Here is a 13,876-nt window from a genome sequence, read left to right as displayed (position 1 = left end):
GGATGATTCAGACACTGTTGGTAGCTTTAACGGAAACGAAGATATTTTTATATTTCGCCTCTCCAACACACGACCCCCTTCCTTAGTTAAAATCTGAAACCCTAAATGTATCAAAAAGGTCTTCAATATTAATATTAATATTATTTATTATAATAAAGAACAGTCAAGCAGCGTGAAAAAAATATATCTTAGCTACATTACCTTAAATTGCCAAAAATATACACATTTTTTCTCTTTTATTTAATAATAAAAAAAAGACACATGCAACATACTAAATGTGACATTAGCCTTAAAATGGGTAAAGAACCGTGTACCCCAGTGCAACCAAAACACAGATAATCTTTAGCTTTTCTATTTTTTTCTCCTCTTCCTCCTTTTCACGCAGATACAAAGTTTAATGTCAACCTTCCAATAGTGGCCCTTTAACTCATCCTAATCTCCTGACAGGACCAGGCCAGGAGCTTACTTTAAAGGGACCAGGTGCTTTTGGAAGAAGCCAGAGAAATCTTTTCTTTAAGTGCTATCTGTCTCTTCCTTCCTCTTATCCTCAACCTCGCCCATGTCTGATCTACGAAGCTGCCTTAGAGCTCGGAGGCTTGGTATGCCAACAAAAAAATATGTGTCAAATACGCACAGGGGTAGTTAGGAATCCACCGAACCAGGCCTTGAATGGAACCAACACCAATGGAGATGGTGGTTGGGAACCAGACTCCTTGGATTCGCTTTCATTTATCCTGGAGAATGAACTTATTGCATCATGAGCAGAACTGGCTGGAATGAAAAAGGGTCCGGGAAGTGAAATGCTCCCCCCACTGCGTTAATGGACTGTTGTCCTAACAGGGGGGTAGATGGCAACCCGGATCTGGAGTTCTACAGTAAAGGAACAAACCAGCTAGGGTGACCAGACAGCAAGTGTGAAAAATCGGGATGGGGGTGGGGGGTAATAGGAGTCTATATAAGAAAAAGATCCAAAAATCGGGACTGTCCCTATAAAATCGGGACATCTGGTCACCTTATAACCAGCCCAGGACAGCAGCTGGCAGAATATTTCGGGGCCGGTTTTTGGCGCAGCCAGCCTCTGAAATTGCAATTCTGCATGTGCAGCTTTTCACAGGTGGGATCCCACAGGCCCACTTGGATCCTCCTACGCGCACGCCAGGTCGGCATTGGATCACCCAAGCCGCATGTGGAAACATGGTGCCCTGTATCACTGTTCCAGTGGGGGGAGGGCTGGCAGGAGGGAGCCCCCCACTTGCAGAGGGGAAAAAAATTACACATAAAAAAGTGCAGGCACAGAATCGTGCAACTCAGGGTCAGGGGCAAATAAAAAAACCATCAGGCGAGTGAAAACCGGAATTCAGCGTTCCAGGCTGTGACGTGTACCAGGCCGATGGAAGTTTGGCACAGCTTGATTCTTAACTCACTCAGGAGGTGGCTGGGGAGAGAGAAGGAACATTCACTCGAATCACATTTTGCAGCCTCTCCTATTGGTATTGCAGAGACCAGAAGGATGACAGCAAAACTACTCTTTTTCCCATTTTCACTTTTATAGCTGCCATCTCCATCCTTCCAGGAGCTTCTTCTTGTTTTTAAACAATAGCTTCAAAAACCCCAACCCAATAGCTTTCCGAACAGAGAGCATTGTTCTGCCCGGTTCACAGAACAGAGAGCGAGACCCCTGCGGGGGCGCTTTCTGCTGTTAGTTCTGCTCAGCCGTTGGGGCAACCATCTTTAAAATCAAATCAAAGAACAAACGTGAAATGGGTTTAATAGATGGAGTCGAACGGTGATGAGCTTTTCCACCGGCATCAGCACAGACCCACCGCTGACAAATTTGAATAGTGCAAACCAGACGAGGCGGTGGGAGTGTGCTGAGAATCATTTGTATCCAGTAAGGTCTGAAAACTCTTTTAAGACCCTCAGTGTTTCCAGTCGCTGGAGTCTTGACCTCTCCCCTCCCCCCCCCCCGCCTCCCCGAGAGATCCAGATTTAACCGGGGGAGGGGGAATTCAAACGTTTGACGCGGATTCCCCCTCCCCGAACTGTCCTTCAAAAAAACCCAATCCTGCATTGTCCAACCTTAGAGGAAGCAGGTTTCTTTGCCACAGGACCAGGTGGAGTTAAAACCAGGCAGTGTGAAGCAATGAAGCTATCCAATGCCCTAGGCTGGGAAGACTGGCCACATTTCCGGGGCCTGGGCAATCCAGTGCCAGCGAGGGGGGAGAAAGTTCTCTGCCAGAGTAGCCACATTCGGGAGGTGGGTAAGGAAGCAAAAGTAACAGATTTCAGACCCTCTCTCCCTCTACCTCCTTGGTGCCGTTTTAGCCCCGGGAGAAGACAGCCTGGTTAGAACTCACCCCCTGCGGCGGGGCAGGCAGTGGGCAGTACTGGCGTTAGCCCTTTTCAAGTGGCAATGCTGGGCCTGTAGACCCTTGGAAGGACAGAACGAGAGAGAGTGTGAGAGGGAGGAGTGTGCTTCTCATGTGGAAGGGACAGCACCCAGCTGACCAACCGGCGTCCGCCCTGCAGCTGGCGTAGAGGTCCCAGTAGTGTCTTTAAGGTTAATCTTCAGCAGAGGCACCCACCACAGAGGCTGGGGTAAGAAGAAGGTGGCATTCACCTCTGATGCCCAATCCCCTTCCAGAGCTCTGCCATCCACGTCTTCCCAAGCTGGATTGGGATCTGGTGGTGTGCTGGTTCCCGATGGCAGAACATCTCCTGGAGGGGTCACAAGGCGACAGGCAGGAGTGAAGTCCCTGCTGTAGGTTTGTGGCAGGGTTTTCACAGTTCATATTCCTCTTAGTTTCCTCATGTGATGGGACAGAATCTTGACTCCCCCCACCCCCATGGCCCCACCCCACTTTTCCAGCCGCGTCATATCTTGGCATCCCCCTGGAGGGCGCTGCAAGCTGTCTGAATCTGTGCAGAAAACAAGCAGAGATGACTCTTCAACCACAGTCTTGGCCTAGGATACTCTGTGGTCTTGGTTCGGGGCCCCATCCCGGAGGCCTCACGCCCACACACACTCATACACACACACACACACGCACTGGAGAAGAGGCCGGGAGGTGTCAGGGCACAGGCGAACTCTCGCCCTCTGCTTAGCAAGGAGAAGTGTAACTTCACTTCGTGCAAGTGCGCCACGGATCAAACCGGCAGGGACCTCCCCCTGCCCCATGTCTCCTCTTAGAAGGGCACCCAATACCAGGTCTTGGCCGGAGACACGTTATCTTCTAAAGCACCACCGGGCACTTCCCATGGTCGGGAAGAGCTTCTCAGAAGCCTTGTGCTCATTGCTCTAAAGTATCCAGATGTGTGACCACGGAGAGCCGGGTCCCTGGAGCAGCGAGGAGCGGGCCGCTGGTCTGCTTGGGACGGCTTAGCCCTTGTCCTGGGTGACAGCCGCTCCCTTTTCACTCATGCTCTTTAAAAAAAAAGACACAGAGAAGAGAGTCATCAGACAGGCAGCAACCCGCAAGTGAGCAGAAACGGAAAAGCCCTGCCACGCTGCCGGCCTGCCCTGCTGGGGCACGCAGCCTGAATGAGGAATCTCGCTTCTCCCCTAGGCTGAGATCAGCAGAGACACTCGATCTGGAGATCTCCCCGCTCCCAGTTTAAACAGACTCCTTGACTCTGGCATTTGCTCCCCGGCGCTCCACCAGGCTGGGCCTGCTAGGCCCTGTCTACAAGGCAAGAGCTGGAGGGAGGAGGCGAGTTTGACGGGGCTTTGTCATCGCACATCACACCACTGGCCTCTCAAATCTGGAGTCCTGCCTCTGACAGCAGCCAATACCGTCCTGTTTTCTCTGTGCCCCTGACTCCGCGTGTGCATCCCCTCTTGACCCCTGCCGCTCAAGAAAGCAATCCCCCTTGTGTTTTACCACAGGAAGCCACGAAGGTCAGCGCCTGGGGACAGTGGCCGATTAGCCACTGGGCCAACAGGGCCCGTGCCCAGGAGCCCCAGCCAACTGGGTGCCCCTGCACCCTAACCCCCTCTGCCCGCCCGGCGCTCCTGCTGGGGAGTGGGGTCAGGGCACGGGGGCTTGCTCCGCTCCCCCCGCCTTCCCGGCACCCCAATTTCCATCAGCAGTGACGGGTGGAGCAGGGCCAGCCCCCGCGCCCTGCTCCCGCTCCTTGGCAGGAATGCCGGGGGGAGGGGAGAGTGGGGGGACTGCAGGCGGAAGGGGCCCCCACTTGCTCTGGCCCAGGGACGGCGTTCACCTTTCGAGGAGGGGAAAGACCCTGTTTGGACACAGACTGGTGCCCCATCCAGGTGTCATGAGTAAGGCTCTGTTTTAGTCATGGGCATTTTTAGTAAAAGTCACGGGAAGTCTCCATGACCTGTCCATGACTTTTACTACATGCCCCTGACTAAAACTTGGGCAGGGGGCCATGGGTGCTCTGGGCGGGCGGTCCAGGGGCGCTGCGGGTGCTGGGGGAGATGGCCTGGGACCCCACTGATGCCGGGGGGAAGGGCGCCGGGCAGCGGCGCACAGCCCAGGACCCCTGCTGGTGCTGGGGTGGGGAGGGTTGGTGGGGCTGGCAGGGGCTTCCTACCCAGCTCCACATGTCTCTGCAGCTCCTAGGCAGCGGAGGGGCCAGTGGGCTCCCCGTGTTGCTCCTGCCACAAGCGCCGGCTGCGGGGGTGGGGCAGCGCACGGAGCCTCCTGGCCCCTCTGCCTAGGAGGAGCTGCAGGACCATGCTAGTGGGAGCCGGGGAGCACTGCACCCCAACGTAAGCATCCCCCCCACAACCCCAACTCCCTGCCCCTAGCCCTGAGCCTCCTCCCACACAAGCAAACTGCTGCTGCTGCAGAAGTCGCAGAGGTCATGGGAAGTCACGGAACCCGTGACGTCCGTGACAGACTCGCAGCCTTAGTCATGAGCGACGGAGACAAATCCAGGGGCCTCTGTGCCTGCTTCTGCAGCTGGCCTGGCATGTGCGGGGGGAGGTATCTCTGGGGGCACCTTTGCTCACACCAGCGCCCTGTCTTGACCCCACTGATGTCAGGGGAGGTAGGATCAGACCCACCTGGCTGGCTAATGACGGAGGCGGATGAGCCCGAGAAGCAGCGTCGTCTCGTGGGTAGGGTACGCTCTGCCACTGATGCGTTCTGTGACCCTGGGCAAGACGCTGCTTCGCTCTCTGCCTCAGTTTCCCCTATTTAGACTGCATGTTTGTTGGGGCAGGGGCCTGTCTCTTATTACACCCCTGTACAGAGCCTAGCACAGGGGGACCTTGATTTCAGCTAGGTGTTACCGTAATACTCCTAATTTACGCACCGTTCCTTTCTGGGCACTGCTGTCCACCTGGAGGTTGAGGAAGGGGTTGGTTTGTGTGGAAAGGACTGGTGGGACTCCCGCCCCTGAACTCATCAAGCTGTTCCCCGGAGCACTCAGGGGCGAGGCTGTCGGGGTCCCCATCAGGCTGTTGCCGGGGTTGAGCTGCTGGGGGGAGATGGACGCCAGGAGGGAGCTGCCGCTGGGAGGGGGCGGGGCGGCGGAGGTCATCAGGGCGGTGGCGCTCGAGTGGAGGAGGGGCGTGGAGGTGGCCGTCAGCAGATTGGTCATGGGCAGCTGGGAGGTGCCCGTCATCTGAAGCCGCTGCAACTCCCTCTTCTGCTGGATTTGCTGCATCATCTGGAACACCAAGGCCTGCTGCTCCTGGAGGGGGGGAGAGAGAGTCAGGCTGGATAAGGGGACAGGGCACGTGGGAGGCTCTGCATACATGTACCTCACAGCCGATTCACTGACACAGCCGGTGGATTTGCTTGCCTCTCTGCCCCTCTTAGCTCTTATCCCATGGCTCCTCCCTGGTCTAGCGATGGTCTAGCGATTGTACCCACTAGGTTAATCACGACCAGCCGGCACATTTTTAAGCACAACGAATCCCTGTCCACATTGGGTGGCTAAGTCATGTTGAACATCTTGTGTTCGTGATCACGTTTTCTAACATGATCCATTTTTCTAGAGTAGATATGGTCCTGGGGAGGGAATGTGCTTGGTATCCTTCCTGACCTCTTCAGTCAGCACCAGGCACCCTGAAGCATGAGATTGGATGACTCCTGTTTTAGGATCCCTACAAACACATTGGCCCACAAATGTATCCAGCCCCGTTTCAATCTATCTGCAGTATTTAATCTGATGTCCGGCAGCCTGTGGAGTTCCTTGCTATGAATTCTCAGACTGGCTTTCAATTCCCCTCCCTTCCCCGAAACTCTTGTTATATTTAATCTCCTCTGGTGGAATTAATTACTCCAGGTGAGCTGAATCCTGGGGGGATGGAAGGGACCCAACTCACCTGGAGCTGGCAGAGATGTGCTCCAATCAAATTAAACCACTTTAGCTTCCATGGAAACCATCGACCAACAGAGCACACCCGTGGAGCTAACTACTAGTTCCCACACACAAAGGGAGCAAGGGGATGACATGGTGACATCAGCTAACGTAGAAGAGAATCCCCTTGAAAAATATTGTTCTGATTATAAATAGTTAAACTGGAAACCTGTGTGTATCATGTAAGACTGGCACCTAATGGGTGAGATTCTAAGCTGATGTAAAGCTGCATAGCTCCATGGACTTCAATGGAATTATGCTGATTTACACCAATTGGGAATCTGCCCTGAAATATTTTACACACTCACAGATCCTGATTGTTAACCCAGGATTAACTCTACTGACGTTTCATGAGTGTACAGGAAATAGGAACCAGATCAATTATGTCCAGCACATGAGGACAGGGTTGTTTGTGGTTTATACGAGTGCCAGTGAAACGTGGGGCCCGGCTCGGCAGTGACGTGAACGAGGCTGTAAGTTACACACCAGCTGGCCAGAGAAACAAGTGAAAATGGAGAGGCCGTGCAATTCACGCTCCTTTTTGCACACCGCTGGATGCCAAATTGAGGCAATGCCCGGCGAAACAAATGAGACGAGATTGTAAGGTAAACAGTCTCGCCCCGCTCCTACACAAGGCCAGATCTCATTTACACCAGTGTAGAGCAGGGCTGTTCCCCAGTGGAGTCAGTGGAATTCAACTGGTGTAAGTGAGAGGAGAATCAGGCCCTTGTTAGGCACGGCCTTTCCCGCTTCACCAACTTTCCAGGCTTGACGTGTCAACTGCACTGGTTCTGCCACCTACCAAATGCCAAGTCGGCGTGCGTTGCATTGTTTTTCCATTCATGGCACATGGATGCCTCATGTATCTGCTGACATAGGTGCTGACTCCGGGGCTGGAGCACCCATGGGGAAAAATTGGTGGGTGCTCTGCACCCACCGGCAGCTCCCCGCCCCCTACTCCCTTCGCCTCCTCCCCTGAGTGCGCTGCATGCCCGCTTTTTTCCCACTAACTAACAGCGCTTGCACCACGAAACAGCTGTTTTGCATGGCTGGGGGAGGAGGGATAACGCAGCGCGCTCGGGGAAGAGGCGGGGCCAGGATGGAGATTTGGGGAAGGGGTCCAATAGGGGCAGGAAAGGGGCGGAGTTGGGGCAGGGACTTTGGGGGAAGGGGTCCAATGGGGGGGGAAGGGTGGCGTCGGGGCAGGGCCGGGCACGAGCATCCACCGGCACCGGGGAAAGTTGGCGCCTGTGCCTGATGACGGCTCCCTGGGACCTGATCAGCACACAGAGGGCACATCTACACTGCGATCCGAGCTGTGACTGCAGCATAGGTAGACATTATCGAGCTACCTGTACCTGAGTGATTGTCACTGCTCCAAATAGCAGCGTAGGTGCGGTGCCACAGGCTAGCAACGCCCTGGGTTCTGGTTTGGCTTTCACAGCATGCGCTGAAATCCACACGGCCGTGTCTACACTGACAGACCCCGGTCGTCAGCAGGTGGGATCGAACCTGGGACCTCTGAAGCTTAGTGCATGAGCCTCTACTGCATGAGCTAAAAGCCATGTGGCCCTTAGCTAAGGCCGTAGCAGAGTCATTAAGTGATTTTGGTGCCACTAGAGGGGACGGAACACCACACCCAGGAGGTGTGTGGGTTACACAAACATTGGCTTCGGTTTAACTAAGGTGTGAGTATAAACTGAGTTACTCAAAGTGGTGGAACTTTGTGTGTGACTGGGAATCAGTTTAAACTAACCCAAAAAAGAGCCAAAATGAGCGTGTCCACACAGGGGGTTGCACTGGTTTAAGAACTGATTTTAGGGCTGATCTCCACAGCATTGGTCCCAGTTTAAAGACGTGTAGATAAGCCCACCGTTAAATTGGTGCAACTTGTGCATGTAGACAAGGCCTTTAGCAAACATAGCGCCGGATGCGCCGGGCCATGGTCAGTCTTTCTTCACTGGACTAAATCTCCCCCAATCCAAACTTCAGGCCAGGCCCTTGCTGGAGGGGGCAGAAATCCAGCACAGGGACACTTACCGGATTAAGCGGCTGGGACGTCAGGAGCTGCTGCAGCTGCTGCAGCTGGTGTTCGTGTTGGTGCAGGACGTGCCGCTGCTGCTCCGTCAGGGGGCTCAGGCCTGGCACGCTGCAGGGAAGACGGGATGTTAGCATAGCCTGCTCCCTTGCATTCCTGCTGAGGTATTTCCACACCCCCCACGCCCAGCCCCGAGGAGAGCAGCAGCACAAACTATGAGCCAGGCTTCTCGGTACGGATACACAGCTGAAGTCATTTAAGCTGAGCTTCCCTGAGGGGTCAAACTAAGCTGCCTCTATGAGAGGCAGTGCGGTCCAGTGGGCAGGACGCTAGCTCTGACACTGACCACTTGTGTGACCTTGGGCAAGTCACCTGCCTGCTCCGTGCCTCAGTTTCCCCTCCCACCTTTTGTCTGTTTCTATTGCAAGTTCTTCAGGGCAGGGACTGTCTCTCTCACTAGGAGCACACATGTAACTGAGCACAGTGCCTAACACAAGCAAAAACGGTCATACATGTGTTCGTATGTACTGTCACATGTTGCTTGGTGCATGCTTTGGGGAGTTAATGCACCCATAGGGGTTTGTGTGGTCTGGGATGCACATGTTTAGTTTGCCGTGGACACACGTCATTTTGTGAGCATGCCTGTTTTCGTTTGCACAGAGAGGCTGCAGTTCTGGAGGAAGGAGGAAATGAAGGGCCGGGGGTCATAGCCCCGCAGGGAGACAGAGGCTGTGCCGTGGGGAGGAGGGTCGGACATGCAGGGATGATGGTGCTGCTCCCCCTCGGGATACCTGGGGGGCCCCTCTCACCTGCTCAGGCTGGTGGAGAGCTGCAGGGCGGGGGGCCCGCTCGCCTGCGTCAGAGAGTTCTGTGGCTGGGCGGCCGGAGCTCCGTTCAGATTCCCCAGCATCCCATTGATGGGCACCTGCTGGCCTCCCGCCAGGTTCCCCAGCAGGCCATCCACCCCGGGCCCTGTGGACAGGCCATGACTGGCTGCCGCACTTCCCCCCAGCGAGCCGGCCGTCACCCTGGTCAGGCCGTTGACCTGCTGCTGCACCCCGGGAAGGGGCAGCGAGGTGGGGCTCTGTTGCAGCAGCGGCAGGGGAGGAGGGGTGCTGTGGAAGGAGAGGGACGAGCTGCTTCTGCTGGGGCAGCCGGAGTGCGGATCCTGGGGGGAGAAGCAGAGAAACGGAGAGAGGGTGAGAACTGAACCTCGGGTGCTGTTTACTGGCCGCTCAGCTCCCCTCACTGCAGCTGGGGTGTGTGCCCAGCTAGGGGCAGGAATGCTGCATGTGGGGTGAGGCTGCCGGGCTCTCACATGCCTGGCTGGAAGCTGACACCCAAATGCCCGATCTCTAGGGATGCAGAGTAAATTGTCATCATTCTCGCTTCCCTTTGTACAGCACCGAGCGCATACCCACCACCACGGCCCTCCACGCCCTGGGTGGGGGTGGATGCGCCATGGAGATGAGTCAGCCCCCTGTTGCCCAGTCCTGGCCTCGGTTTCCCTGACTCCACCTGCAGAAAGCCAGTCCCTTAGATCACAGAACACCCAGGGCGGTGGGTACGGGCTGGTTTCACCCTGCCGGACCCTCCCATTCAGTGCAGGGGGTCTGGCCATCGCTGTGTGCTGCTGATGGGGAGCAGCGATATAGTGGGGGGGGGGAGTCCCTGGGCCCCACTGCAGGGTCTCGGCGGCCACTGTACCTCGGAGGAGGTGGAGAGGGAGTTCTCGATCCCAAAGCTGTTCTTGCAGGGGGAGTTCTTGTTGATGCTCAGGGAGTCGCTGTTGCACACTGCAGGGGAGAGGAAGAAGTCAGGGGCGGAGCCCAGCATCACCACAGTGACGCAGAGGGACAGCAGGTGCAGCCAATGGCTGGACCCGGCGTGGTTTTATGCACCATGATAAAATCCCTCTGTGCCCCTCTGTGGCAGGCTCCTGGGGTGGCGGGACCGTTACGAATGGGCACAGGGGTATCCCCCCCAGTCCTGATCCCAGAGGCGCTGGGCGAGGGGGCCCCTTACCATTGGCAGGCAGGATGTACTGGGCGTGGCCGGAAGGGCCGTTGCTGGTGGTCACCACCGGGAAGGGGACGGAGAGCTGGACGTTGAGGAGCTGCAGCCGCTCCTTCTTAGCCGTCAGGGTCATGATCTGCTCCTGCAGCCGCTGGTTCTCCTTCTGCAGGGAGTGTAGGGCCTTGAGCATTTCTACAACTGCGGGAAACGAAAGGGGGGAAGGGGGACGGGGCGGGGGGGCAGAGAGAGGAGGGGGCAGTGGAAGAGGGAAGGGAAGGGAGGAGGGGTGGGAAGGAGAAGAGGGGGCACACGGGGGTGACACAGTTAGAGCATCTACTGTGCAGGGACAGGGGCATACCAGCCCCCACTGTCCTCTCCACCTCGGCACAGGTTAGCATGGAGCTCCCCTCCCCACCCGGGGAAGGGCTGTCTCAGCACCTCTCTACCCACCCCGCCAAGCCCCCTGTCTGCAGCCTCCCCAACTCCTTACCCCCAAACAGAGGGGAAGACGCCCACCCCCGTGCCAGGCATGGCTGGCCATGAAGCTGGTGGCAGGTCCTGGGGGACCCAGCCCCATGGGGGTCCCCCAGCCCGCTCCCCGCCCGACTCACTGTTTACGCCGGCTTCCCCGTTGCCTTGCTTCTCCAGGAGCTGCTCGATGTTGGGGGTGGCCTGGGGGACGTTCTCCAGCTGCCCGCTGCTGCTACAGGACACGGTCTGGTCGAAGAGGGTGGGGAGGCTGCTGATGGGGGACCTGGGGAGTGGCCCCGGGAGAAGGGCTGTCAGAAGATGGGACTCAAATCCTTCACCCCTCTCTAGTCCACACTGGGAGGGGCTGTCTCTGCACCTCCCCACCCACCTGAAGACCCTCTGCCCCACATTGGGAAAGCCTGTATCTGCACCTCCCTCCCCACCCAAGCCCCTCTCCCCTGCCCTGCCCTGGAAGTGACTGTCTCTGCATCCCTCTTACCAGCCCACGCAGGGAGGGTCGGTCTCTGCCCCTCTCACATCCCCTTTCCCAAGCCCTTCTGCCCCACACTGGGAGGGGATGTCTCTGCATCGCTCCACTCCTTCCTAGCCCTCCCACCCACACTTCTGCCCCACACTGGGAGGGGATGTCTCTGCACCGTTCCACTCCTTCCTAGCCCCCCCCACACACTTCTGCTCCACACTGGGAAGCGGCTGCCTCCCTTGCCCACACCGTGTTCCTCAGTTTCTCCTCACCCACTGGTATTGCCTATAGCTCACCCTACACCCTGGTGGAGCCCCCTACCCCCCGTGTCGGAGGACAGCCAAAAGGCACTCACATGGAGGAGAGGCTTTCCTGCGGGGAGGTTCCTCGGCAGCCAAAACTGCAGTCTTCCAGGTCGGGCTCTGGGAGGGGAAACAGAGGCAGACAAAGCATTTCTCCTCTGCCTCCAGCAACTATTAGCCTGGGCCAAAGGGCTGCCAGGGCCACAGCCTCCACTAGGTGGCAGCACAGAGCAGTTTTCCCCCACTGTCCTTACGTAACACCCCGTTAGCCTGTCTCGTGGTCTGGCAGTAGAGTCTGTAGGCTGGCCAGGTGCCCCCGGAATCACTGCCCCCTTCACTCTTCTGGGTGGGGAAAGGGGGGGTGGGGCGGTTCAGGGAGCTGAGAGGAAGGAGACCGGTTAGGGCCCTAGCCTGGGACTTCAGAGAGCTGCGTTCAATTCCCTGCTGGCCCCCCGACTCGCTGTGTGATGTTACCCAAGTCGCTGTGCCTCCGTTTCCCATCTGTACAATGGGGATAATAGTCCTGCCCTGCCCCCCTTCACCCCGAGGCGGGGGGTTGGGAGGGTAAATACATTCGGAGAGTGTGATGTGCTCAGATGCTGTACGTACCTAGGAGAGACAGGGCTCTCGGATATATTCTAACCTGGAGCCACCCCCTTTCTGAGCTGGACGAAGCACTGTGCATTATACCTCAAAGGTCACTGCCCAGGAGCACGACCCCTCCCTAGGAACAGGGGCGAGCAGAGCCAGATGGCCTGGCACTCAGAGACGACAGAGAACAGCCTGGATAGACTAGATAGGATGGATCCAGCCAGCAGGGATTGTGGTGCCTGTTCTAGGGCAGACTGTTATTATTATAACAAGGCCCTCCTGGCCCAACCAGTATCGGGTATCCCTATGTGCTAGGCACTGTCCAGAGAGCAAATGGCAGCCCCTTACAGTCTACTGCCTTGGTTGCTAAGGTCTCTCTCCAACAGACTCATGGACTGTATGGCCAGAAGGGACCATTGTGATCATCTAGTCTGACCTCCTGCATGTCGCAGGTCACAGACCTTCACCCACCAGCTCCTGTACGAGACCCCTGATCTCTGGCTGAGCTACTGAAGTCCTCAAATCGTGATTTAAAGATGTCAAGTTACAGGGAATCCACCATTTACGCTAGTTTAAATCTACAAGTGACCCGAGCCCCATGCTGCAAAGGAAGGGGAAAAAAACCGCAGGGTCTCTGCCAATCTGACCTGGGGAAAATTCCTTCCCAGCCCCAGATATGGTGATCAGTTAGTCCCTGAGCATGTGGGAAAGACCTCACAGCAGCCACCCGGGAAAGAACTCTCTGCAGTCACTCAGAGACCAAACCGTCTCTTTAGATCTCAACCTGTCTGGGAGGGACGCGTGGCCTAGGACTGACAGCTCTGAGAGTCAGGATTCCTGGGTTCCTTTCCTACCTCTGCTGGTGGCTTGCCTGGGATTCCTGGGTTCCTTTCCTACCTCTGCTGGTGGCTAGCCTGGGATTCCTGGGTTCCTTTCCTACCTCTGCTGGTGGCTAGCCTGGGATTCCTGGGTTCCTTTCCTACCTCTGCTGGTGGCTTGCCTGGGAACAGCCAACAGCCTTGATCTGTAAAATGGGGCGTGAGAGTTTCCTCCCCTCAAGACTCTGTGTGTGTGGTGTCCCCAGCCCCCCAATAAAAAAGCAGAGTATAATCATCAGCCAGGAGCTTTCTCTTCCCCACTCCCATGTCTGCCTCTCAGCCAGCATATGTCCCCCATCACGCTGGTATGTGTCAGATGCTGTGAGCACCAGCCTGTGCCAGCTGGCCTCCTTGCGTCTCCTCCTCATCTCAGGAGCCTTTCTTGCACGCAAGGATCCAGGACCTTTCCTGTGGGAAGCGCTGCAGGGTGGCAGGGGCGGGGTGATTTATGGTCTAATGCCCCAAGCTGGTTACTGACTGCAGCCTCCCAGGCAGCAGCCCCGTGGAGTCCCCTTCGAGAGGCCCCACCTGGAATGGGAGGTAGAATGGAAGTCCCACCTTCCCGTACAGATAGGAGTCCTTGACTGTCAGTCAAATTCAACTGGCTCCTCCTCGTTGGGGAGACGCAGCCATTTTCTGAAGGTCACTCTAGAGGACATGAAGACATTTGAGCTACCAGAGAAAGTGCAAGACTGAAGAGGCGATTCGGGAACAGTTGCAGCAGAAGGCGGCAGTTGGGTCTAACGCATCCCCAGAATGCAGC

At 56.5% G+C, this 13,876-nt stretch overlaps 1 protein-coding gene across 5 annotated transcripts in view; it reads right to left on the bottom strand.

Moving 5' to 3' along the window:
- Window positions 1-1,965: 1,965 nt before the first annotated feature.
- MLLT6 (MLLT6, PHD finger containing) overlaps window positions 1,966-13,876 on the bottom strand; it is a 71,129-nt gene continuing 59,218 nt past the window's right edge. For 4 of the 5 annotated variants that reach the window (XM_039516794.1, XM_039516795.1, XM_039516797.1 and 1 more), the window contains 8 exons: window positions 11,698-11,764; window positions 11,002-11,144; window positions 10,400-10,588; window positions 10,082-10,170; window positions 9,184-9,542; window positions 8,377-8,485; window positions 5,284-5,664; window positions 1,966-3,424 (listed from right to left, as the gene is read on the bottom strand). In XM_039516794.1, coding sequence (XP_039372728.1) covers window positions 3,380-3,424; window positions 5,284-5,664; window positions 8,377-8,485; window positions 9,184-9,542; window positions 10,082-10,170; window positions 10,400-10,588; window positions 11,002-11,144; window positions 11,698-11,764 — 1,382 coding nt within the window. In that variant the 3' untranslated portion in view covers window positions 1,966-3,379. The remainder of the gene's footprint in view (window positions 3,425-5,283; window positions 5,665-8,376; window positions 8,486-9,183; window positions 9,543-10,081; window positions 10,171-10,399; window positions 10,589-11,001; window positions 11,145-11,697; window positions 11,765-13,876) is intronic. The other variant, XM_039516796.1, reaches the window with a different exon arrangement.

The sequence above is a fragment of the Mauremys reevesii genome, linkage group 27 (assembly GCF_016161935.1).
Source record: "Mauremys reevesii isolate NIE-2019 linkage group 27, ASM1616193v1, whole genome shotgun sequence".
NCBI lineage: Eukaryota > Metazoa > Chordata > Testudines > Geoemydidae > Mauremys > Mauremys reevesii.
The sequence above is the reverse complement of the archived record's forward strand: the minus strand, read 5'-3'. Positions and strand labels throughout refer to the sequence as shown.